At 40.5% G+C, this 26235-nt stretch overlaps 1 protein-coding gene across 1 annotated transcript; it reads right to left on the bottom strand.

Annotated features, from left to right (window-relative positions):
* On the bottom strand, nt 1-25311 carry ABHD3 (abhydrolase domain containing 3, phospholipase). Its single transcript, XM_071554689.1, has 9 exons — nt 25150-25311; nt 23405-23568; nt 20737-20919; nt 18960-19005; nt 16087-16199; nt 11059-11232; nt 10339-10387; nt 10089-10254; nt 1-1970 (listed from the first exon to the last, which is right to left on the bottom strand). The coding sequence occupies exons 1-9, from the start codon at nt 25294-25296 to the stop codon at nt 1792-1794; spliced, it is 1221 nt and encodes a 406-aa protein (XP_071410790.1). The 5' UTR covers nt 25297-25311; the 3' UTR covers nt 1-1791.
* Between the last annotated feature and the right edge of the window lie 924 nt (nt 25312-26235).

The following is a 26235-nucleotide window of genomic DNA, read 5'->3' as shown; positions in this document are numbered from 1 at the left end:
TTAATCATATTACTTTTATTTAAACAGTAAGGTATGGTTTAATGTAAGTGGTTTTATTTCTATAAATACTTTATGTGGAGTTTTGAACAGTACTGTACCCAAACAACTTTACAAATATAATGCTAAATACACTGTTTATTGCTCATTGTTTTTGCATGAACATAAAACCTGGAAATGAATACAAGAATAAATAAGGCACCCTACTAATATGCTGATTTCATGTATTGTAGTAGCATGCATTAAACTTCATTTTGCTTTTGCAAGTCACTTTTCTCATTTTCCTTATTAAAGAAAAAATAAGTTAGAGTTCATTATTTGGGCAAGGGCCAGTGTTTGTCTTAAAAGTCAAAATTTGAAAGCACTTTCTAATTCTTTTAATTCAATCATCCACCTTACAAAACAGCTCTCGTATAGCATGTCCCAATTTCTTCTAAAGACAAAAAGTATTTTTGTTCTTCCTTTGCTGTTACTAGGAAACATGCCTTACAAGAGGAGTGTTCACGTACTGCTTGAGACAAAAGACCTGACTTGCTTTTTTTAACCGCATTTTCTTCTTGTGCTGACCCTGCTCAAAAGATAAAAATAAAAATGCAGAGGCATCTTTGCTGACTTCTCTTGTGTGGCTGGGCCCAAATCAGTGGTCAGCAGAAGGTGAGAGCTCCACAGAAGCTGCTTAAGAGCCTTTTTAAAACTTCAGTATGCCCTAAATTCGGACTTTCCAACAGTTTCAGAATGTATTCAACTGTCCTTTTTCCTCAAAGGCCACACTGGCTGTCACTGTGTGTCAGGGCTGAGGAGGATAGTGATGCCTCAGCCAGCCTCACATACTTGTAAGCTGCCCAGCTTTCTTTAAACAGTTTGTTACATTCTTTTCAGAAATTATATGAAACAATAGCAGAGACAAACGGCTTGGATTTTTTTTAATTTAAAGCAGATTATATAATAATTTCCTGATGCTCTAAAGTTTATTATTTAAAACTGAAATGTTCTTGCAGAGTAATATAAACATAGCAGGTTGAGTTATCAAGTTTACCAATTATATGAAGTATGTATTACTTATATGACAACACCCAGGTTTACATAAACTTTGAAATGCAGGACATCTTTTAATTACATAAGTTATTACAGTACTGTTTTAAAGGAATCTTTTGGTTATATGTAAAGACTATAAATTAGCTCTTTAAAAAATAATCATGTAAGACAAGTATGGCATTGACATAGTCTAAAAAACAATAACCAGCCCTAAATCTGAATACTCTCAGGGCAGAACAGCAAAAGCGGGTATCAGTCTAATGCTACAGAATAACATGCTGAAATTTTGATTTATTTGAAGAATCAGTGCTTCTTTTTGTTCCCTCCTTTTGTCTTCATATTTTAAGATTTTCACTATCAGTGCCTTAAGGAATGGGCCAACTTGCACTATGTGTGATAGGATAATATAAGCTATTTTGAGTGTCACCATTCTAATATTAAAATCCATCTAAATACATACTGGTTTAAATTAAAATCCTGAGGAATTATAATCTCTCTACTTGATAGTTTAGGTTAAGTGCAATTTGATGTATGCAGAATGCTCTTTCATTTAAGGTCATTCTTAGTAAGGCATATTAAAAATAAATATAAAAGTGACAACACAATATTTAGTTTCTTGCTACAAAATCTTAGGCAAAAATATTTTTGCATGTAGTAATGGACTTTATCCATTTGCTGGCTTACAGGAGTTAAAATTTGTGCACTAAGCTTAACTGCCCTTGTCAGAATGTGCCACTGTGCTATAATAATGGTCCAAAGCTACATGCTAAAGATTTTATTTCCATGCTCAAACATAGCTTGCACAAACTGCTTGAAGACTCTGTCCATGTAAGTGCACTTCCTTGGCCATATTCCTTCCAGAAAACCAATATGGCCTCCACACGAAGTCAGAACCAAAGCAACGTTTGCGTTTTGTTTGGCAGTTTCTACTGGTATAGCTAAAAGGGGGGGGAAAAAAGTTTTAAGTCCTTTTCCTTTTAGGAAATGCCAGCCATTGAATAATTTCTCTTAAATGTTTCTTATTTATGTCTGAATAAACAGGCAGAATGTTAACATATGCTTAAATGTACCAGAGGATGTAGAACCATAGCTGTGTTAAAAGCCATTTCTATCTTCATTAACTCACCTTATCTGTGTGATTTTATTTTTTTTTTCTGGACACTCTAAAAGCTTCAGCTTCCTCTTTGTCCCACTGATGAAACAGCACCCATGTTAATGCATACTTAGAATTTGCTATAAACAGTGTAAGTAAAAGGACAATCAAGCCTGCAGTTTTTAACTGGTATTGCAATATTCAACTTTAGAAAAGCTGAAGAACTGGGACCTTAATTGCAAACCCCATTCTTTTTATGAGACTCCACACACAAACCTTTTAATGTCACAGTAAGATTTGGTCTCTAAGATACCCTATCAGCTAATATTAAAGAATATTCTGGGTTATTATATCTGATTTGCCATACATTTACACCTGCATGTTTAGAGCACACAGTGCAAACACACTGGGAGATGGTGCTTGCCCCGAGGAGCTCATAATCTAATACACAAGGTAAACAGAAAAAGTGGAAGGGTGGACAGTTGTACAGGGGCACAGAAAGCTGCTTCATGTCACCCAGTAGGTTAGTGGTTCTCTACTGACAGTCCCTGCTAGAAATTATCTAATTTAGAATTTAGATTATTAGGCTGGATACTACAATGATTTTTCTTTTGCTGGGATAGTTTTCTTTTTCAGCTTCCTGATCTGGTTCCCCACATTGATGCAAGTATATGAATAGTGGCAGACACAGTCAGATGAGGCTTTCAGTGAGGTTGCCGTTTAAGTGAGGCCTACAGTGAGCTCAAAGTAAGTCATCAGTGAATGGCACCTGAGATATGCACTGATCTGGAAACGTGCAGGAGGGGACGCTCCAGTGCCTCCTATTATGACTATTGTGACTTAATCAATGCTACCACCTCCTATTATGTGTGGCTTAATCAATGCTACCACTTGGGCAATTCCCTTTGTGAAGGAAAATAAAAGTTAAGCTAGTGCAGACTGACAACACAGCAAGCATATGTCTTTACAAAATGGTGTTTTGGTGTTATGGGATGACCTTACTGTCCTATGAACTGGTTGACATAGCAGTGGAACTTTATATCAAGAGTGCAAACACCACAGATCCATCAAAATTAAGTTCTTTAAGCAAACTCCCCTGGAGTTTAAGGTATGCTAAAAGAATTCCTGAATAAGCAGACATCTCTATACATTTCAGTAAAGAATGCCTTTCAAAGTTCCAGTCTTCAAGTAATATATGAAGGGAAAAAATAAAAATCCTACAGCTTTTTTAATTATTCAGGATTGACAGAAAAAAACACAGTAAAAGAAAAATGCTTTGTCCAAAAAGAAGGGAGTAGCAGGAATTTCACTGTGTTGTCTAAAAAAACTTATGACTCCACTAGAAAATAAACCTGATTTTAAGCCATACGCTGCTGAAGTAAAAATGCCTTGGCACTACAGGACAAAGCAGCAAGTAATTCAGAAAATTTCTATTGCTTCCTCATTTATTTTGAAGTATTTTTGAAGTGAGATTTTTAATCAGGTTCAGTGTGGGAGGGGAAGGAGGGCCCAGTTGTCCACATCTCTTCCAGACCGCACTTCTTTCAGAGACACTTCCCACTCCATCCTATTTCTAGCAGTCTGTTCCTTTATCTCTTTATACATTTGTTATCTCAAAGGTCATCATCCTTGAATAGTCACTACCCCTGCATATTAGTGCCTTCTTTATAGATGTGCCTTACTTTCATTTGGGTGTTGGCAGACTCCTGCTGTGTGCTTCAGATGCCAATTTGCCTTTGTTCTCGGCAACTAGAGTAAGAGCACAGAGTAACCCCTTCCTTATCCGAAAAAGGACCCCCAGCCAGAGTGAGTCACATGAGAACTTGAGTGCAATGACTGTGGTAAACAGTTGTGCAACCTAAAATAGATCAGGGCCAAAGCACTGGACCTGTAGAGTCTGGGGAGCGCTCTCTGCCTCAGAGGTCTTTACTAGCAGTGCCTGGAACGAGATGCTTTGTTCCACTCCAAGCCCTCAGCACTCCAAGCCATCAGCTGCCAAGCTCTGTGAACTTTACATAGCCACGGATGCTAAACCAACTGTCTGCATAGCAGGGTTAGTGTTTTTTATAAATGTGTTACAAGGTTCCTGCCCATAACACAAGGTACATGACCATGCCCTGGTGGAGCACAGACTGAGCTCCAGAGAGCAATGGGGATTCTCTTGCAGAATACGTGAGGTTCTTTGCTACTCAGTGCTATCCACTTCTTACACTCTTTCCTTCCTTTCAAAATTTCAGGCATTTTATATGTTCCAGCATTTACTAAGTGATTCCAGTTCTTTAATAGGTGAAAGAAGCCATGCTTCTTACTGTCTCTACAAAAAGTCCTTGGCTTTTCCTTTGTTCAGCTGGAAAATTTGAAATACTATATGCAGTATCTGGGCCTCTTAAAGCAGTACTGAGGCAAGACTAAAAAGAAAGGTAAATAAAGTAAAAGCCTAGACTTAGGAACAGCGTGGACTGAAAACAGGAGATGCAGAAAACAGCATGTTATTTCTTGCAATCCAACACATGCATCATTTTCAGACTCAACAAGGGCTCATCTGTAGTTGTGCCTGAGTTAATCTGCTCAGCAATCTCTGATCTCCCTCTCTTGGATTCTGTAGATGAACACATGGCCACGCACAAAGACAGTAGCTGCAATTCATGTCAGCTTCTGCTGACTGCATAGGAATTTGCCCACTTATCTGTACCAAGCCATCTGCTCCTCTTACCTCCAGTAGCATGTGGGCCATGTTAAACAGAATCCCAATAGAGAAGTAGGGATCAGACACAAACCCCAATCCTGCTTCAGGCAATGAATCACACTTTCCACAGCCATTCTGCAGCTGTCTTCCTGGTCACTGAGGGGACTAATAAATAGGCTTCTGTACAAGGGCATGGGGAGAAATGTGTGAGGAGAGACAGACTTGACCTCCAGTAATCGCAGAACGCCATCTATCCTAATGGATCAACTGCTTACTGACCTGAACATACCTCTTCACTAGCTAAGATGTGCAAAAACATAATCAGAATTCATTTTGGCAGACTACTGTCAAACTGCTAAGAAACTGCTTGCTGTGGGATTGGAAGGGAGATGATAAAAAATGTCTCCTCTGCTGTGCCAACTCAGCTGGGGAAGCCCTTACAGACAAAGCTCACTGTGACCTCTGCATACCTGTCATTCAGAGGTTGCCAGCATACTCATACCCCCCAAATCAGTGTGTTTGTGATTGTTCATTCCCAGACTGGCTGGCAATACTGTAGTGTTCCATCTGCCTCCAAACACCTTACAGCAGCTCTTTCCTAAAAGCCCACCAATCCTGCACTAGGATGCTGGTTGTCTTCTGTGCCAGGTAAGGCATGAGCCACGTGCAGGTCTTTACAAGTGTCATCTTCCCCATCCTGAAGTTCTCCCCACTCATCAGTGTAATTCCTCCCCAGCAGAGTTTCTTGCTCTGCAGCTTCTTGGAAGAGAATTGAGTATGTTGTATTGGTGTCCAGTGCCAAAATGCAAATGATGCTTGGCAGTGGTGTGGTACTTCCCTTAAGACTGTTTCTAGAGACCATTTGCCATCCAGTAAACAAAACCTCAATGCAACATAGCAAATTCTGCAATGTAAAGGGCAGATGAATGGAGCACTGAATGTGATGCACTCTAGGATAGAGGATTGCATACCAAAAGATACCACTGTTCATTTTTGTCCACACGTAACCTTGTACTTGTTTCTACTGGCCAAAATTTGTACTGCAATTTGATCCAGCAGGCACAGGTCTGTTATTTGTGATCACAGACCCACAGTATAAACACATATATGCAGAATTCCTTCATTCAAAACCAATCAGTTGTACAATCTTTGCCCCTCCAAAAATAATTAAAAAAGAACAAAAGAAAAACATACATGTGAAGCAGCATTGGCTTAAATAAATCACTGCTGTCAAATGTTCCATTGTTTGGTTGATTTCTCTCTGTTCCTTAAGCTTTTACCCTTATTGTTTTCTGTCTGACCATTCCTTGGCCATTTGGTCTCTCCCAACAACTTCATTCAAAAGTCCTGTTTATGTAACAGGATGCAAAGTAACACCTAAGAACAATTACTTCAAGTTTGGATTCAGGGGAACAGAAAAGGTTCAGAGAGTTCAATAAAATATATAACTGGGTTTCAGACATGCATTTAATTGTCACAATGGATCAGGAGGGAGCTGGCATGGTACCTAGCTTCAAGAGCAGGCTTCCAGCTTGGGCACAATGCTCACCAGCAGCAATTAGCTAAGCATTAGTGTAGTGAAATTTAAGACAGATGCCTAATATGCTGCTTAAAGTCTCTGAGGAGAAAAATGCCACTTTGGATGAAAAGTTAAATGTGACACTGATAATGAATGCTGTTGTTCCATCTTCCTGATTTATTTTTCACATTTACAAAATAAAAGCCTTGACTTGGTTTTATTACATATTTCCTGAAGCAGTGGCTTGTTTAAATTAGTTATGGTGAGAGAAGTGTCATGCAATGAAAAAAGCATTTGTTTTCATTAGTTATTATTATGCAATACAAGAATTGCATTCCAGAGTTAAACTACAGATACTTCAGCTCCCAAGTTCTGTGAACTTTACACAGCAACATTAAGGAAGGACTGCAAATTAATTGTTTCTTCCTAACACTGGATGGAGATCAACTGGCACAATTTCACAATATATTTAAAAATAACTGCTGGGAAGTACAAAGCATACCAAAAAGCACATGAGAAGAAATGATCAGGCAGTAAGAAGGAACAGAGGCATCCTCTGCACTTTTTAAGGGAAATGTCTGTTTAGGTCCACACTTTGTAATGACAAAGCAGACTTGGTTTTGTACCCCTCAAGCTCTGGTACTGGAAGATAGATGTGTCTGACTTTATGGAGACTATTTAAACACAAAGGAATTCTGGCATGGCTTTCTCCCTGATGAGTTTTCTAGGCCTGTTTCCCTGTTCTTGGAAACTTCAGCTACCTACAACAGAGCTTAAAAGCTGGTAGGTATTACTGGGAGAGATGAGACATGAAATAACCAGTTTCCAAAGTCAATAAAAGGCTGGGGTATGGATGAGAATGAATTTTGTGGCTTTGAATCCATTATAAAGTTGTGAGTGAAAACTGCCTCTGGTTGTCACATGCATCCACACATTTTTAAGTCAGAAAAAACAACCCAGTTGCCAGAATAAAGTCGCATCCAAGAGTAACACCAGCCCTTTATGTTTGCCAACATAAAACAGCTTGCAGAAGTGTCAAGATGAATGAACTCCAGTAACTACAGCACCAGACATAAATCCTAGGCTGCTAATCAGGCTGCTCTGTGTCTCCTGCCAGCACATGGATTCACGTTGAGGGTGCACAGCACAAATGAAAAAAAAGAAGCCAAGGACAGACACATATAAGTACTATTAGCTGTAAATTAACATTGTGCTGGTAGCCCTTTCTAAGGGAAACTAGTCACCACAAGGACAAAGGTTTACAGCTAGTAGCAGTAACGCTGTGAACAAGGAACAAATGAATGCCAAAACACCCAGATATTTTCGGGTAGAAAGGATGGTTGGAGCCAGAGTTTAGGAGAATGACAGTCATTAGAACAGACTCTAACACTTGTCTCAGAAGCAGTGCTCCGCCTTACCATCCTCTACACTGCAAGACTTTTAAGGCATTCACACAATAGGTTTGATACTAATCTTACACAAGCAACCATCCCCACTGTTCTCCAAGAGCTGTGTTACTTTTAAAAACAGCTTCAAGGGTGGAGAGACCTGCTATGGCTGTACTTTGGCAGACTCAATCTTTTGACTAGTCAAGCTACACAACTGCAGAACTTTTGAGGTTGTAAGACACCTCTTGAGAACATTTAGTCCAACACTACTGCTCAACCACGGTTACTTAGAGCAGGTTTCCTAGAGCTGTGTCCAATGAGGTTTTGAGTGCCTCCACAGATGGAGATCCCACAACCTCTCTATGCTTCACAATTTGATCACCCTCACAGTAAAAAAAAATGTTTCCTTGTGTTCAGATTGAGTTTCATGGGGTCAGATCAATACTTAGTTCTTGAGAGATGGACGTTGTATTCTAAAATGAAAAGAGGATGGAGTATCTGCACTAGCTTTCCTCCAGCTAACAAATGTCCCAGTCCCAGTAATAATAGGCTGGAAAAGGTGAACAAATCTTCCAGGAACAGAGGCACACTGTCTAGTTCACTGCTGTTGTTACTATGCTAACTAGGCAGCTTACTCCTGCCACTGTTACTACTTCACTTTAGAACACAAACCACATACTAAGCTAGAGCTAAACAGAGGTGAAGCCATTGTTCCCTCTCTCAGATGCTTCATGAAAGAAACATGGCATAGCAGATCATCCACCTTGCAGTATGATGGGGATAATCATACCCAGGGTCATAAGACTCATAAAATACTATCTTCAGAATCACTAGTCATATTTTATATTTGTACATAGACTTTAGGGTCGCAGCCCATCCATTCTTAATTCCAGGCCATTACAAGCTTGTAAGAGAATGAGCAGCTGTTCAATTTCAAGGGAAAAAAAATTGCACAGAGGCTAGTAAATACTAAACAGCTATAACTCTGTTTCACAAAGTCCTTGAATTGGAAATTGTTAAAGGTGTATGTAGTATTGTGTAATAATATTGCTGTGTTGACCCAGTTCTTACTGGTTTTTAAGCCTGTTTCAGCCAATGTAGGGGACAGGTAGTCTGTCTAATCCAGTGTCATCATTTTTCCCCTCATATTAGGTGGCTGTGGCCTCTTTATATTGTACATGCAAAGTATGCATGCTTTTCGTTGAAGAGGGTTTCTGTATGTGTTGCACATCTGCAAACTGAAAACCAGTACAACATACCAAGAGTCTCTTCCAATTTCTCAATTGTTGTTCTAATCTGTTTGCCTGTTCACACTGGTTTCATGACTCACTGCAAGAATCTCAGTTCACTTGTGGTGGCAGAAGAAAACTGAAATAAATCAAGGGCTTTAATTTAATTTTTAAAGATGTCAGGTGTTCACTGCTGAAGACTGTTGCCTCAACTGGTTGTTCTTTTTAGTGGTTTTACTCTACATTAGCTTTTGTTCTCCCTGTTTTCTCAGACATTATAACCAATACACACACAGCAGGCACTAGTATATCTTTTTAGGATAGTGAGCAACAGGGTTTTGATCTTCAGAGCAAAAGTAAAGTGTTCATAATGATAACATGTTTGGTAGAAAATTGAAAGCAAATGGAAAACAGAGTTTTCAGCCTGTTATTTAGCTGATATTGGTGCTTCATCTTCCAATTACATTCTTATTAATTTCACTGTGTCTCCTTCTAGGAGCTCACCTTGTGTCTATCTCTTCCCTTACCCTAGATTTTGGCCTACATGCTAACTTATATTTTTTTTTTACTTTTAATTTTCAGGCACTGGAGGTGGCACTGTGATCTACAGATGAGGATTTCCTGTCATCTGAAACATAAGCAACTTCCAGACATTCTGTATAGGGACTGATTAAAACATGGCAATAAGAATACTTGTTTTCACTGGCATTGCACTCTGAATGCCTACAATCCAGACACCTGAATCTGAGTTCCTTCTTAAAGGTTCTCTTCATACTTGGCGAACAGAAATGGGTGCTTCTGAGAGGGCACTACATCTGACATCCTCCTTACAGTGAGATAACTCACACCCTAAATGTGCCTATTTGTTTCGACTGTAAAGACTCCATTAATGGTTAATGAGGCCACCCCACATACTTCTGCATTTGGTACTAATCAGGTCTCTCCATCATCAGCTGTTTTATATGCGTCTTAGACTTTAGGTAAACTGCAAGACTGATCCATCCATGGAAGTTTTGATCCTATGTACAAGTAACATTTACATACACCTCTGCACAAATATCTGAGTTCATTCTCAAACCTATGTAGTTTGTCTTAATGACTGCATATACAGATAAATGTATTTTAAAAAGCCTAAACTTACCATGACCTGGTGAGAAAACATCATCCACAGAGTTTAGACATAACACTGGAATTCCTACTGACTTCAGCTTGCGACATGGGCTAGCATCTTCATAGTAATCATCAATTGAACGGTAGCCAAACATGACTGAAGTGAACTGCTTATCAAATTCTCTAACAGTTCTAGCCTGAAGTACAGAATTCAAATAGGGAACTATGTCAGCATTTGGAAAACAGCATCCTGCTAAAGCAGAAGTAACATTTTCACATACCTTCATAACGAGATCCATATCAAATAATTTCTCCAACATCTGTCGATGCCTAAAAAGGAGAGAAAAATCAGAGGGCTTGTTTTTAGTTGTGCAAACATATGTAGAAGTCCTCTACTTCATAGGTACATCTATAGAAATAACTTTCTAACAAGAACATGCTTGTTTTTAATACTGTCATATTAAAAATCTGTCTGGAATCCAAGAGCAGACCAATTGTTCATTCATATGCAGGCACATCCAGCAACATAGTAAAAATCTGCACAAACCATGAGAAAGGCTTTAAGACAGGAGAACTTTATATTTGGGAGTATAAAAGAAACAATAGTTTTATAAAGCAAAGGATGAACTAGCCCTTTCTATGCTTTCGCAGTTAACACCAACTTAAAAGAATTAGTATATATCCATATATACTCTAAGTCAGTATGTACACGTCTAAAAATTTTAAAAACCCCTTTACTTCATCCATGAATACAAAAGTACATTGGGCTTGTGCTGAGTCCCTTGGGAAACAGAAAAATTTAGTTACTTTAGTTACTTTACTAAAATTTAGTTACTTTAAGCTTTCTTGCAAAGATCCTTTTTATTTCAAAACTTACCAAAGAATGCACACAGGAGAGCTATATGTTGTTACAGCATTAATTTCATCAATATTATTATACCTGCTGTAGATTTCATGCTAACATCCTTCCACCTTGCTAAATAGTTCAGAAGGAAACTCACCTGCTAATAGAGGACTGTAGACAAGTGGTCAAGTAATAGTTGAAAAGAAGCCAGTTTAGTGGCTTCTCCAGAGATTCTACAGATTCAAAAACATTCCAACCCGCAGAGAAAATTGCAGCTGCCATTAAAGGAGTGTCTCTGCCAGTTTTGCCCAGGTAATTTAAAAGAAGCATGCTACAAACAGAAATGAAAAACAGAAACATATATACTATCAAATTGATTGCTTCAATTTAGAGTAAATATAACAGTAAGCCACCTTTTTGTCTGTTTTTCAATAGTTTCTTTTATCAGCCCTGCAGTTGTGCCTAGTACACCTAAAAGGTAGTCAATGTAATGAACACATCACTCATTAAATTGACTTTTTCTCTCCTCAGAGAGAAGACTGGTGCACCTCATAGGGTGTGGGTAGGAGTGCATTTAGAAATAAAGGTGTACTAGTTTTTTTCATATCACTAGGGGGAGGAAAGGGTCAAACAAATGATTCTTACTCATGGAACAGGTATTCCCAAGTTGTTAGTAAGTTTTACCATCATAGAAGGTCTTGGTCTTCCCAATGTGCTAAATCTGATCAGTGTGCCTGAAAAATGCAAGCTGCTCCTGGCACACCTGCCTCACTACGGAGAAGTCATTTGAGTTGAAAGTAGTGCCATTACCCCACCTCAAACATATGAGAGAACACAACTGTGAAGTGTTGGATAATAAATAAAACTAGAGACACAAAATTATGAGCCAAATAAATGACTTAAGTCTTGTCTTTCTGTCTGACCAATTGCAACTTACAGTCTCTACTGCTAATGTATACTTGTGTTGAAAAAGTGGAGGGTTCACACGTGTCTGACCCATCAAATGCAGAAAAAACAAAATAGCAGGAAAATGTAAAAGGATAATACTAACAGTAAAGCTTTAAGTCTTACTTTACTGCCTGAGACCTCAAGAGTTTACAAGCACCATTTTAATACCAAGCCTTTGACACAAAATATTACAATTGTTAATACAGCTCCCTGGACCACCAACATTCTGCACCTTGGCTTTATCTGCTATACTTCAGGAGACAGCAACCTTTAGCAGAAACATCACGAACCAGCAAGCTATCAGACTTTACCCCTATGCACTACCTACCAGATCATAGGACAGCAGTTCAATAATCCAATTAAAAAAATGTTGCAATAGTAGAACAAGCCACTTCTGTAACAGCATTCACAGAGTATACGTAGTAGTGAGAAGGTTTAGGAATCTTTATGTTAGAAAATAAAGTCCCTTTCCAAAATAATACATATTGAAGATCAGTAGAACAAGTGGTCTTTCATTTACATTTACATGTCTGTGAAGTGAATATTTCTTAATTCTTAACAGGGCAAATCTGTCCTATACAGATTATCATAGAATCACTGAATGTGCTGACTTCGAAGGCACCCACAAGGATCATCAAGTCCTACTCTTAAGCCTGCACGGGACCATCCCCAAGAGTCACACTATGTCCTTGAGAGTGTCATCCAAACACTTCTTGAACTCTGGCTGTTCAGAAAATTCTGAAAAGGGATAGATAATAAGATCTACTGTAAGATTAAGGTAAGTGGATGATTTTCACAGTATGTCCCTGGTGAGATTTTTGCTACTGCCTAATTTTAAACATGCAAGTGTTCTGAAGCACGGAAACACTTCTCACGTGGATGATTAGAGACTCTTTCAGTTTTCTGTAAATTAAGCATATGGTTTTGGTTCAGGATTTTAAGAACATCCTGGCAGAGGAAGGTGGAACACCTTGCTGAAAATTGCACAGTGGTGATGGTGAGATATAAGCCAGGAACAAAATGCAGATCCTTTGTGCTTTGCCGATATTTAGGATATCCTAATTAGGTTATACCAAGGAAAGAAGTGACACTAAGGGCTGACCTGGTCTTTTGTACCAGTCACAGAACAATCAGCTTCTACTGAACCTTCATCCCTTATAGTTACCAGGTACAGAGAACTGTAACTATCCCAAACATCAACTGTCACAGTAAGGCACAAGCAGCACAGATTTCTAGAGTATTGAGGACAATCTTTTGATATACAATCAAGGACCCAAACGGGGAAAATATTCTATCGATTTGCTACTCACAGGTAAGGAAAAACCTGTCAGGTATGAGAAAATGCAGAAGAGTCTTGGCCACTGAGATTACTTGATGGTGGATTTCTAAGATGAAAAGTAAGTGGGGAAGGTAAGTGGCAGAATTGCAATGCTGCAGAAAGTTGGATTTTACTGGATAAGGGATCTGGTTGGCAGGATCCCTGGTGAGATGGCCCTGATGACTAAACATAAAGCAAAAGTGTGAAAAATGCTGATGTGCAGGAAGTTGAGCAAGAGTAGCAGAAGGCCACATGCAGGAAAACAACCCTCCTAGCTCATTTCAAGGAGGGAGTATCCTTAAAGTATAATGGTAGTGGTCTGCTGGGGAGAGAAAGTCATTGCCCAAGCATGTAGGAATGCAGTTAGGAAAACAAGTTCAGCTGGAGCTAGAATGAGCAAGGGGTATGCAGGGCAACAAAACAAAGGTTTCTGCAACAAGAAAGGCTTCTGTAAGTCTTTTAGTACAAACAAGACTCAGAATAAACAACATCCTCTTCTTTCATCTCATTGCTGAAGCCAGTCATCTCATCATAGAAGGCAATCAGATCACCTGGGCATGCTTTGTCCTTGAGGAATACAGTTGCCTTCTTATCCTTCATATGCTTGAAAATGGCTTCCAGACAATCTTCCCAAAGAACTTAAGTCAGGCTGGACCAGCCTTTTCTCCTTCCTGGGATCACTATTCAAAGGAGCAGGGAACCTAGTGACTAAAGATTTGTCAAAAAAGGAGAGACTACCTGTTTCCTTATCTTCACTGCTGAGGTCTGTTCTCAGGCCTACTGATTCCCTGTGCCTAGTGGCAGAGTATGGGAGAATGGCAGCAGAAGATCAAGTTAGGGTGCAGTTATGCAACAGACATGTCAATGAGTCCAGGTGAAGTGCACCAAAGCTCCAGAGGGAGGCAGCCAATGTCATCATGAAACTGCTATACCTTCTGAAATGTTGCAGCACCTGTGGGACGTTTCTCATGCCTGCAAAACAGAGGCACCGATCTATCTACAAGAATTTTAATGAGGAGGAAATGCAAGCCAGAGTGCCTAAACACAGCCCTGTGGGAATATCCCCTGGAAGCCATTTCTAGGCATGTAAAGGTACAGAAGGTGACTAATAACAGCCAGCAGGGATTTACCAAGGGCAAAGCATGTCTGAGCAACCTGACTGTGTTCTATGATGAGCTCACTCATGACTCACTGATTACGGGAAAGGAGTGGATGTTGCTTATTTTGACTTTTGTAAGGCTTTTAATAGTCTCCGTGGTCTCCATGTAGTCAACTTGTTTTCTGCACATCACAGACTATTCTGAGTTGGAAGGGACCCACAAGGATCATTGAGTCCAACTCTTAAGTCAGTGGCCCACATTGAACCCATGACCTTGGCATTATTATAACAAAGTTTTAACCAACTGAGCTAATTGGAGGAACATGGTTTGAATAGGTGACCTGCAACATGCATGGAAAACCGACTAGACCACTAGGCTGAGGGAGTTGTGATCAGGAACTTGAAAGTGCAACTGGAGTGGTTAGTCCAGATACTAATAAGTGTTCCTCAGGGCGGCAGTAATGAGGCCAATACTGCGTGTGTAAGTCTTCACTAACTGGATGATGAGATGGAATACACCCTTAGGAAGCCTGCAGGTCAAACTGTGGGGAGTGGCTGCTGAACTGGAAGATGGGGCTGCCAGTCTGAGGGACCTTGACAGGCAGAATGAGTTGGTAGAAACCTCATGAAGTTCAACCAAGGTTAACATCAAAATCCAGCACCTAGGGCAGACTAATGACTGGATATAGAGCAGTTGAAAAAGACCTGGGCAAACAGAACAATGCACTCTTGCAGCAATGAAGACAACTAATGACATGCTGTACTTCTTTAGTAAGAGCACAACAAACAGGTCTAAGGAAATTATTATTTTCCTGGATTTGACAGTTGGGAGATTTTGAGTACTGTGTCAAATTTTGGGCTTCCCAGCAAGATAAAATACTGACATACTGGAGAGATTTATATGAATTCATGCTGAAGACATTTACAAAATGGAACATGAATGGAAAAGCACTGGCCTAATTTCAAAAGCTTCCAAGTTCATTATTTGGTTATCAATAACTATATTGCTTGAACAAATATGTAGTTATTCCAAAGCTCCTACAAGTCATTAGTAGATTAATGTCAATATACAGAGCCATATCCACCCACCTTCCATAAAATTTATCAGAGAGAAGGGAAGTCTCAGGACATTACCACTGTGCCTGTAGTATTTCTAATGAAAATTCTCCTCTGATTTGTTAAAGAGGCTGCCTGAACATTTCTTCTAGATTCCAGCAGTGATTTTTTTTCTAAGAAACTGTGCTGTCATTGTCTGTTCTAGCTGTGCTTTCTGGAGAGCATCCAGGACACAGCAAGTCTTAATACCACATGCTCTCTCAGCCCATGCTGCTTTCAACAATACTACTTCTTGCTTCTGAGCAAGACAGAGCAGATACCCACATCTCTACCAGCCTAATCTACCCACACACTGCAGAACCCAAACAGACTGGAGGCAAATCTTGTCATTTCAGAGGTTGCTATGAAACATGGTATATTAGCTCCAGTTCCTCTTTTTTATCCCTCTGTTCCAAAGACAGCCTCCATAGTTTCCAAAGATTCTATTGCTTTCTTGTTTGGCTGTCAATCTCTCTGTCATTGTATCCTGTCTTTCTCCACCCCCTTCAACTTTTGAATGTTGGCTAATTTTGATCCTCACTGGTACAGAATTAAAAGCCTCAAAGAGGTTTCTAAAAGTCTTTGCATATTGACTGTTGGAGGCAGACCCAAGTTAGTTGCAGTTCAGTAAGTAATACAAATATTGCAGAGTAGTAATTTAAAAGGCTACAACAGTCTTATTTTAAAACCACAGTTAAGCTGAGCCTTGTGTTACATAACCTTACCCTCCCATAGAAACACCTGCTGCCATGAACGGAGCCGAGGGGTGCAAGCTGTGTACATGATGAATAACGGCCTCTAAATCCTCTGTGTTAGCTGCACAGTAAGTCCTTGGTGTCTACAAGGAGTCAAGAGGGGAAAAATGCCATCATAAGCTTTTGTATTATCCTTTAAGGGCAAAGCAAACTCAACAGTGGCTCATTTATGTAACAAGATAAATTTAGCATTTATAATGAAGCTTTCCTAAATGGCAAATAGAAACCCAGAGTGTTTCACAAGGAGGTTTGCAAAGGAATTATACTTGTTATCACTACAAAATAAAAGAGGTGACAGATATCATCAGCATCTGCAACCCCCAGGTCATTAGGTGAAATCTGAACAGAGAGCAGTGACCTAAACTATCTAGAACTAGATTGGAACGAGGTATTTTTAAAATACCCTGAGGAAATGAAAACATATCATAAAGGCTGTGATTTACAGAAAAGGAATTTATAATGACAATTTTACCATCTTCACCCACCTTCAAATGCAAAAGAAAATACTAGACTTCAAATTCTTACAGGCAGCATTGGAAAAATAACCAATATTTAGATTTTACATACAATACAATCAAATAAATAGATAAATAAATCCCCCTGTGCCGTTTACCTAATTTCGTAAAATATCTTATTAACTAAAGGAATGAAACACACCTATTATCCTTTCTTTGTCTATCATTAGCGACTTTAAATCCTGAATTGAGACTAGGAACAATCTCCACTGGCATCACTAAGATTTGGGTAACCCCTTCCCTGCTGTTGAAGGAAAAGTACAGCTTTTGAACCTTATCTGAACAGACATCTGGAATAGGCCACAATCTGAGCAACTATCTGGAGCAGTATAAAGGAGATAAGTCCATTTAGGTACAATAAGAATCACAGTTAAAAAAGTTTTTTTCTAACCGTGTTGTCCAGATTTCATCCACAGCAAAAGAAAGTTTTTAACTTAAGAGTTGCTAGTAACATGTTAGTGATCTTGGTCATTGAGTGACCTGCTAAAATTCAGTATAAACATTAAACCTAAGTATAAAAATGCGTAACTATAAGTTAATGAAACTTGTTTGTTGTCTGAAGCAACAATGTATTTCAAGGGTGCTTTTTTTAAATTGCTATCAGTTAAACAGCCAGGCTATTTGTAGGTGATTTTAACAAGTTTAATTAGATGAAACTAATGACTTAAAATACATTTAATGAGAAAATTGAAATACTGAAGTTTAAGATTAAAACAATTGAGGAAAAGCTAAATCTGGATAATTAAAACGGAAATTTATGTTGCATTGCCAGTTCTCATCCACATGAATCACTCTTCACTGTTTTACATCCTATTAATTATAAAGAGTGTGAATGTGTTTTATTTTAATTAAATTGTCAAATTTACAAGGAAATATAAATTATTTTTGGTAACTAGGGTCTAATGTATTCTAAGTGAAAGTGTATTTGATTAAAAGTTTATAGAACTAGAGAGGTATCTTGCATTGTAACTTCAGTTAATTCACGACAATTTAACATCTATCTTTCCATTCATTGTATGAAGGTTTTAAAACACCCTCTTAGCTCACATTGTCTCTGGTCAATTTAATATTTGATTATTCCATATAGCAAATAATTCAGAGTAACTTTCAATAACCAATGAGAACAGCAATCTTCAAGTAACTATTATTTAGTCTAAGTTTATTTTCTATCTTTAAAGAGACTAGAAAAAGAACTATTTACATAACCAATTTCTACTGTGGTGCTTAACTATGCTTCAAACTCATTAACTAGGGATTTTATATTAAAATGTAGAAACCCCTTTGCAGAAAACGTGATAATTTCAGCTGGTTTGCTTCACTGCAAGATCTTATAAAGCTTAAAGATGTAAATCCGATTACAGTAAAATACACACAATGCATCCAAACAAGAGATCTTTTCTCTTAATGATTCAGAAATTCATCAATAAGGACTTTGTGTGTCACAAAACTGCTTTGTAGATCCATCTGCAAAAGTATGCAGAAAACTACTCTTAGCATGGCAATGTTTGCATTGAAATGCTTTATCTGATTATGGGAAAACATTTTGAGCTTTTTAAAGTTTGAAACTAGGGGATTAAAAATGCAAAACAATACCAAGTATTATGCACATTCATTCCAGCTGCAGAACTGTCAACAAATCGCATATGAAGAAACAAAGCTTATTCAGCAATATTTCATCATGCCTTGTCTCTCGCTGCAGCAAATTTAGCTTTAAGACTTTTTCATCTGAGGAATGGCCAGTTATTTCTAAGCAAACATCATATGTCTGTCCCAAAGACAAAAAACATGTCTTCCATAGCTGACTTTGTGTCAGAATTGCTGAGAAAAATACACGAACACATTTAACTTTTACGATATGGCTATCCATATAAATCTGGTTCATTACTTCACTGACACATAATATGGATCAGTTTTAATGGCACAACTTTTTAACTATATCAAAAATCTATTTTAAAGTCATACTGTCAACTGGGAAATTAATTGCAATTACTTATATTTGGATTTGTGTGGTTAAACATACTGTAGTATTTTTCAAAAGAAAAGTGTGAGGATTGTTCCTTTAAATGTTACAGATATTAATAACTGAAAATACTTCAGAAAATGTAATGCTCAGAAAAAATGTGTTGACCAACTGACCTCTTAGAGTTTTAAAATAAAAGATGAACATTGGCAAATGACTGATCCACCAGATGGATAGATTCTCTTCTCTGCACTTTCAATACATGCTGTGAGTTTCTCTCATTTAAATCCAGCTGTACAAATAGACATAAGTGATTCCGTATATACCACTTTTAAGTGAGAGATGTTTATCTTAGAAGTCATTCTTACCAAAAGATCCTCACCAGCAATTCCTCGATTGTTAAAAACCACGCATCTAAAAATTGAGACAGTAAATTCAATCATACATATTGTACATTTCATTAAAAAGAGAACTTAAACACACAAAAAATGGAAAATGCATAAAGAAAAGTGAGCCAGTTCTATGAACAAGTTCAGCATATTAAAATTTACAAACCTACAGATCCTACATCCTGACCTGTGTCAAACAAGCTTTGTACAAAAATGAAGTTCACTGAGGTCAATGGGATTCTATATGAACCCTTTGGTTTGCTGGTCGAGGTTAGATTGCAGAGGAAGAACCCCCGGGGTTTACCTGAAGATGGCACAGACATGTCCTGCCTGCATTCTGCCATGAGCTCTGCCAGTGCAGGGCTGAGCCTAAAGCTGTGCTCTGAAAAAGAACGTCAGAGAGCTCTGTGCAGACATCCTCCAAAGCTACGTGATTGTATTAAATTGCAAGAAACGAGCCAAATCAAAATTATAATGGCAGCTGCATCTAAGTTGGAGGTTCTTGGGAACGGGATTTTATTTTTTGTCTGCTACAGCATAAGTTTCCGTTCTCTCTATGTTGGCGGGAGTCTCTGAATCTTCTAGCAGTATGATCATGACTTAAGGATCTATACTTTCTTATTAAATCATTCGTTTCTATTACTCTACCATCTCATTGTAGTAATTTTGTTAAATAATAGATATATATTTCAGATGGGTTAAAGGCATGAAAAAATACTTATTTTGGTATTTTTCTCAAATGTAGCTGTTTGAAAATAAAATTACAGCATTCTCTTGAAATCTGATGTAAAGGTCTCCTTTTTAATGCTATACATTCTTTTCTCCGGTGATCAAATGCAGATATTACTCTCAGGAATACTTTAATAGTAACAAGTTGTTGATTTCATGGCTACCTCTGACATTTTTTACTTGTAAGTTTTAAAGTGATTTTAAAAGTACTTTGAACAGTTAAAGTGCTGCTTTATTTTCATAATTTAGTAAAGCAGTTATCCAAACCTCCAAACAGAGAAGAGATAGCCAGACATGTAGATAAAGGCTCATATATACATATTTGAAGAACTTATTATAGTCAGTACCAGAAGCCAATCTGCAAAGACAAAATGTAATATTCCAAATACAGATTCTGGAACAATGACAACTTATTTTGATGTGCAGCAGCAGCAAAATGATTACATAAAGGAGTCTACTCATCGACTAATCCACTTATTTTACCCAACTCTGACAAGAAGCCTTAAGAACAAAACTAAATTACGCAGTGACAATTAAGAGGTGACAGACTGCCACCTTAAACACCAACAGTGAGAGCAGGCTAGCTCTCCTTTCTGTACTCAGGAATTTGAGGCTGGTGAATCAAGCAATTTTGGCATTCAGCAGCTGGCCCCCTCTAAGGCCTACTGCCAGAAACCTATCCACACAAGTTTTCTTGGAGCTGAATACAAGCTCCTTCTCTAGAAAGTGTAAAGGTTAACACAGATACTGATACCATAATTTAAGAGGCAGCAGCGAAAGCCTTATGCAGACTTAGCTTGCGTTAGCTGCAATCCCTGAGGCACGGCAGTAGATACTAAAACAGCCCTTCCAAATGTATTTGCCTGTTACATAATTCCACTGTGATTATTATTACTAATAACACATTCTTACATAAACTAATGTATTTAGATCCCATTTGACTTTGGAAGGCATCTGACACATATACATACTTATATTTGATCCTATTAGAAAATGGCAAAATACTGGCAATGAAATACAACAGCACCTATATCCCAGTGTTTCGCTTTGATGGATCATATGAAGGATGTAGGATTCCTTGCTTGTCCCTGTCAGGCCAGGCAATAACAGGACGGTGGGTCTTGTGCTGGCATCCGGATAATATAAGCTGTCATTATTATCAAACCAATCCAACGAAATCTGTCCTCCATCTGCTGTTTTAATGAGCTCACTGAAAGGCACATTTCAAGACAACACTGATTAGATTGAAAAATACATACAAGCTATTAAGAGTGCTTGCAGTGTACAAATTACCAGGTATGAATTCTGCATTTTTCATTGTATTTTAATACTCAAAGTGCCACCTGACTAAACAAGTCTGCATGTCTACTACTCAGAAAGAGTCACACAGCTGACTAGGGTTAGAACAGTTAATTTGTGGAGTAATTCCTTTTCACAGTAAATGAAGAGCTGGCCTTTTATAAATTGCTGCTGATGTACTGGAAGTCTGTAACTAATGTGATTTTTGGCTCTGACTTCTGTTTTATATAGGCTTCTGTACTGCAGATTTTCTTTGGATCATCTGAGAATCTTTTGATAGCACACTTGGCAAAGTGAGAAACCTTTATCGCATTTTTTTTCTCTTTATCCGAAGAAGCAGAGTGTATAATGGATGGCACTTTGTTATGTTTTAAACATGTGGAACACAGACACATACTATTGTATCTTTCACCCCATATCTCCACAAACTTTGCTAGAATGCACTCTTAAACCATGAATCTTAACAATGCAACAAACACTGTAACATTTCACGAAGCTAAGCATGCATTAAAAAACAACAAAAATGTCAGAAACATACAGCATCTTCCCTCTTCCTGGCAATGAAGACATTTGAGAGTGCTGGTGTAGGAACTACCACAATGTAAGCCTACCTTGCAACTCCCTTTCCATTTGAAAGGCTTGGTAGCAACTACTCCAGCTTTTAAAGGTAATCAGCCTTGCTTGATTCTAGCTCAGCTTTGCCCTTTTTCAGTAATAGGAAGTAAATGAAATACTGGTGTGTACTGCCAACACAATCTCAAATGGTGCAAAAAAGCACTACCCCATGGAACTATGTTTCTTCCCTCACAAACCTTGAAAAAGAAATATACAAGAATGGCTAGAAAAAATGGGCATGGCCATGCCACTGAAATGTTTCCCGGTTACTAAAACTAAGGGAGACTGCTAAATGCTTAATCTATTCTACCATGCAAGCAGAGCTGAAACAACTTGTGTTGAATCCAGGTTCCGGCACATAAAAGTACTTCTCCTTAGGTCTTGTGCCAAATCCCTCATTTGCCAGGCTAAGTCTCATTTCTGTGTGAGAAAGATCAGCTGAGGGCAAACACTAAATATAAGGGGGTTTTTCCCTCTTAGAATTTAGGCATCAAAGAACACAGAATAAACCCCACAGGTAAAAGTTACTCTGAAAAATCCAAGAAGTTCTGTATATTCAAAACAAGGTAGAATGCAGCCATGCTATGGTTAAGGTAGAATACGTTGGTTTCATGGACAGTTACAGTGACTGCATGACCTTTGCAAAATTATAGCTTTCAAACACCAGAATATTTGACACACCAGATAACTGTGCTGCCATCCAGAGGAACCCCAACAGGCTGCAAAAATGGGTTGAGAGGAACTTCACAAAGTTCAGTGAGGGGAAGTGCAAAGTCCTGCACCTGGGAAGGAAATACCTGTGTACCAGTACAGGGTGGGGGCTGACCATCTGCAAAAGAGCATGGCAGAAAAGGACTTGGGGGTCCTCGTGGGCACCATGTTGAATGTGAGCCAACAATGCACCCTTGCAGGAAAGAAGGCCAACAGCCTGGAGGCTTAGGAGGAGTGTGGCCAGCAGGTCGAGGGAGGTGATCCTGCCCCTCTGTGGAGCACTGGTGAGCCCACACCTGGGGTGCTGTGTCCAGCTCTGCACTCCTAATACAAGGAAGACATGGATATACTGGAGTCCAACAGAGGACCACGAAGATGATGAAGGAACTGGAGCCTGCCTTCTATGAGAAAATGCTGAGAGAGCTGAGACTGTTCAGCCTGGAGAAGAAAAGGCTCACAGGGAACTTAGCAATGCGTTTACACACCTGAAGCAAGGGTGCAAACAGGATGGAGCCAGGCTCCCTTCTGTGGTGCCCATTGACAGAACAAGAGGCAACGGGCACAACCTGAAACACAAGTTACCTCTGAACATCAACAGACACAGTTTCGGTGTGGGGGTAAATGAGAACTGGCACAGGTTGCCCAGGGATGTTGTGCATCACCGTTCTCAGGGAAATCCGAAATCCTGGACATGATCTGGGGCAATTTGCTCTGGGTGACCCTGCTTAAGCAAGGCAGTTGGACAAAGTGACCTCCAGACGTCTTTTCTGACCTCAACCACTGTGTAATCCTGTGAGCATACAACCACATCAGTTCCTATATTGTCACCAATATTTCAGTGCTCCAAAGCTCTTTGAGCTAAAATACAGCCATTTGGGAACACTGTCCTTTAAAACCTACTGCATATTAAATTCATGCTGAAGACAGTTCTAAGCTTATGAAGGAGTGGTAAAGATGAGCATAAAGCAAAAAACACAAACACAAACTTGAGCAATAACAGTAGATGTTACACTGTCGGAGTAACATCACAGCTGCATATCAAATCAATCACTTTGAAAAAAGGCACTTACTTCCTGTACTGTACTTGGGGTCTAGATGTGATAAAGGGGCGCAGAAGCGTCTGTACCCGACCTTCCCAGCACCAAATCGTGGGATAGTAAGTTTCCGTCACAACAGGGCAATATTCCTCGAGAAAGCGACAGAAACGGTCATTGCTGGCCACCAGCTGGGGTTTCTAGGAAGAGAGACTACAGTCAGGCATAGGCATTCATATAAAATAAACTAAAACACAAAGAAAGAAATGAAAGACTGTTTAAATCCTCTACCAGTGAAGTGATTTTTTTCATAAAATCACTTTCAATGTTTTTTCCTTTCATGGTAAAGAGGTAAGTAGACAAAAACTAAATGAAATGCCAAAATGGCCAACTGAAAACTGAAACCCACTAAACATAATGGATTCCTTACCTATTTCTAATAATGCACTGATCTAGAGCTACCTCTACCAGCATTGTATCTTCACTGACAAATCAAAATCACATTGTTTCTTGGCAGACAAGAAAGATTTTACTGAGTCCACTTTCTTGATCCACACAGACAGTTGATGCTTAATCCATGTGTGCCCTTTGATCGTGCACCTGCAGTACCTGTTTTAACCTAGTAGGACACTTCTCCTCCCATGTCATACTACAGTACACGGCTGCACTGGTTCCTCATCTCCAGCAATGCTCTGCATGCAGACAATTTCCTTACAGCTTCCATTTGTATACCAATTAACATGGAAAAATCCCTGTATACCAAACATCTCAAATTTTAGCAACCATATTTCTTAAACTTCTATTTTACAGTGACTCTCCAACATGCAAGCACTAATATGGCAAAAAACAGCTGCTTTGAGGAAAACTACTACATATAAACAGCAGCAGTGGCACATCCTCCCTTCTTTTTTCTCCTCTGACCAAAATCAAGCACCCTCTTCTCGATGAAGAGGAAGGCTATGTTCCCAGCAGTTCTCTGAAGGACTGTGGCAACGCTCAGGTCCTCCAGAGTCAAAAACCTTTTGATATGCTTATTTTCAGCAGATTAAGCATTCAACGAGGCGCTCTCACCACGGGGCCACTTTAGATCTGATCAGGCTCACCGTATGCAAGTAATTTTCGACTGCCTAATTTACCTGTGAAACCATTACTGATGAGGATGTACAAGAGTGCCCCAGCCCCCAAAACACTGCCACAGTAGCTCCAGAGGTACTTAGGATGGTACCAACAGCAGACATAAGGGCAGCAAAATTACTTTATCACCTGTCCTACTAGCAAACCAAATAGGTCGGGTTTATGTTGTGGAAGAAGGGTTCCTGACCTCTCTTTCCAAACCATGGCATCCAGCCAAGCCCTCTCCCTGGTACAACTGCATTTTGGGGACGTACGAGGCCGGAGCCCCTTACCCTCCCAGACCGGCACGACCAGGGGAGCTCTCCCTCACCTCGGGCCGGTGGTCCCGGGGGTCGCCGGCGGCCCCGGCGGACGGGGCAGGCTCGGCGGGCGGGGGAGGCTGTGCTGCCCGGGGCCGTGCGGGATTTCTGCCGCCCGGGACCCCGAATCGGCGCCTCCAGGGGCGGACGCGGGGTGTGAGGACCAGGTGGCCGCGGAGCCCTGTCCTCCCCCTTGCCGCTGCCCCAGCCATTCCAGATGCCGAGCCCCTCGCCTGAAGGGCGCCGGCGCCTGCCCTACGGGCGGTGGGTCGCAGTGACCTTCGCGGGACGGTGCCCCGTCGGTGGGACACCTGCGGAGCCCGCCCGTCCCGCTGCCCTCCCGCTCACCTTGGCGATGCTGTTGAGGTAGTAGCAAGCGTAGGCGACGCCGAAGCCCAGCATCAGGGACAAACCCACGCCGGAGCCGAAGAGCCCCACGCGGACCTGGTTCTCCAGGTAGAGGGAGAGCTCCCTGGTCAGCACCTGCCAGTCCATCGCACACGGGGGGCGGCGCGGCACGGCAGGGTAGGGTAGGGTAGGGTAGCGTAGGGTAAGGCAGAGCACCCCGCCTGCCGCGGCCAAGCCCACCCTGGAGCCGAGGGAGGAGAAGGAGGAGGAGGAGGAGGAGGAGCTGCCGCAGCTGCTCCCGCCTCCCGCTGGCCGCGAAGCGCTCCGCGCTGCAGCGCCGCCGGCGGCATCCCCGCACAGCCCCGCACCAACCCGCGCCCTCCTCCGGGTCCTGGAGCCGGCTCGCAGGGGCCGGCAGCGGGCTCGATCGCAGCTTTGCCCGCAGGGGAGGCAGTCCTGGGCGGCCTGCGGGGCCTCTGCGGCCGCCGCCAGCACCGGCTCCTCCGCGGCCCCGCAGCGGCATCGGTCGCCCCACGGCAGTGCCATCCCGGGCCGCCCCCGGTGTCACCGCGCTCGGCGCTTTCCCTCAGTCAGGGAGGGCGCGTGGGGTCAGACAGGAAAGGGACCCCTCCAAAACCGCAAGGAGCATCTCATGCAGGCCTGTGGAAACTTAGTCTTTCCCGGGCAGGCAGCGTGTCCCCTTCCCAAACGCTGTTATTTGCAGAGGACACAAGAGTCTTGTACCATACAGGAGGAAGAGGAGATACTGAGGCTCCCAAGTGCAGCACTGGTTAGTCAGCAATATCTCTCTAAATAATTTACATGACACTGAAGTGTGCAATTGCTTTTCCACTTATCACTGATGTTATAAGGCATTAGTAAGGACCAGAGAGATGTAGAGGTATGTCTTACCTCCCAAGAGAATTTATACTTACTCCCTTTTCAGCTGTATGGATTGTTGCTTGTAGGCCCTCATGTTTATTAACTTAGGTGCTCCCCCTTTCAGCTTCAGAAGACACACAGTATCTGCATCTTTTCCTTGGCAAAGTCCTGGGAGCACAGCTGATAGCACTAAGATCTTGGCAC

Source organism: Pithys albifrons, chromosome 4 (genome assembly GCF_047495875.1).
Source record: "Pithys albifrons albifrons isolate INPA30051 chromosome 4, PitAlb_v1, whole genome shotgun sequence".
Classification (NCBI taxonomy): domain Eukaryota; kingdom Metazoa; phylum Chordata; class Aves; order Passeriformes; family Thamnophilidae; genus Pithys; species Pithys albifrons.
The sequence above is the reverse complement of the archived record's forward strand: the minus strand, read 5'-3'. Positions and strand labels throughout refer to the sequence as shown.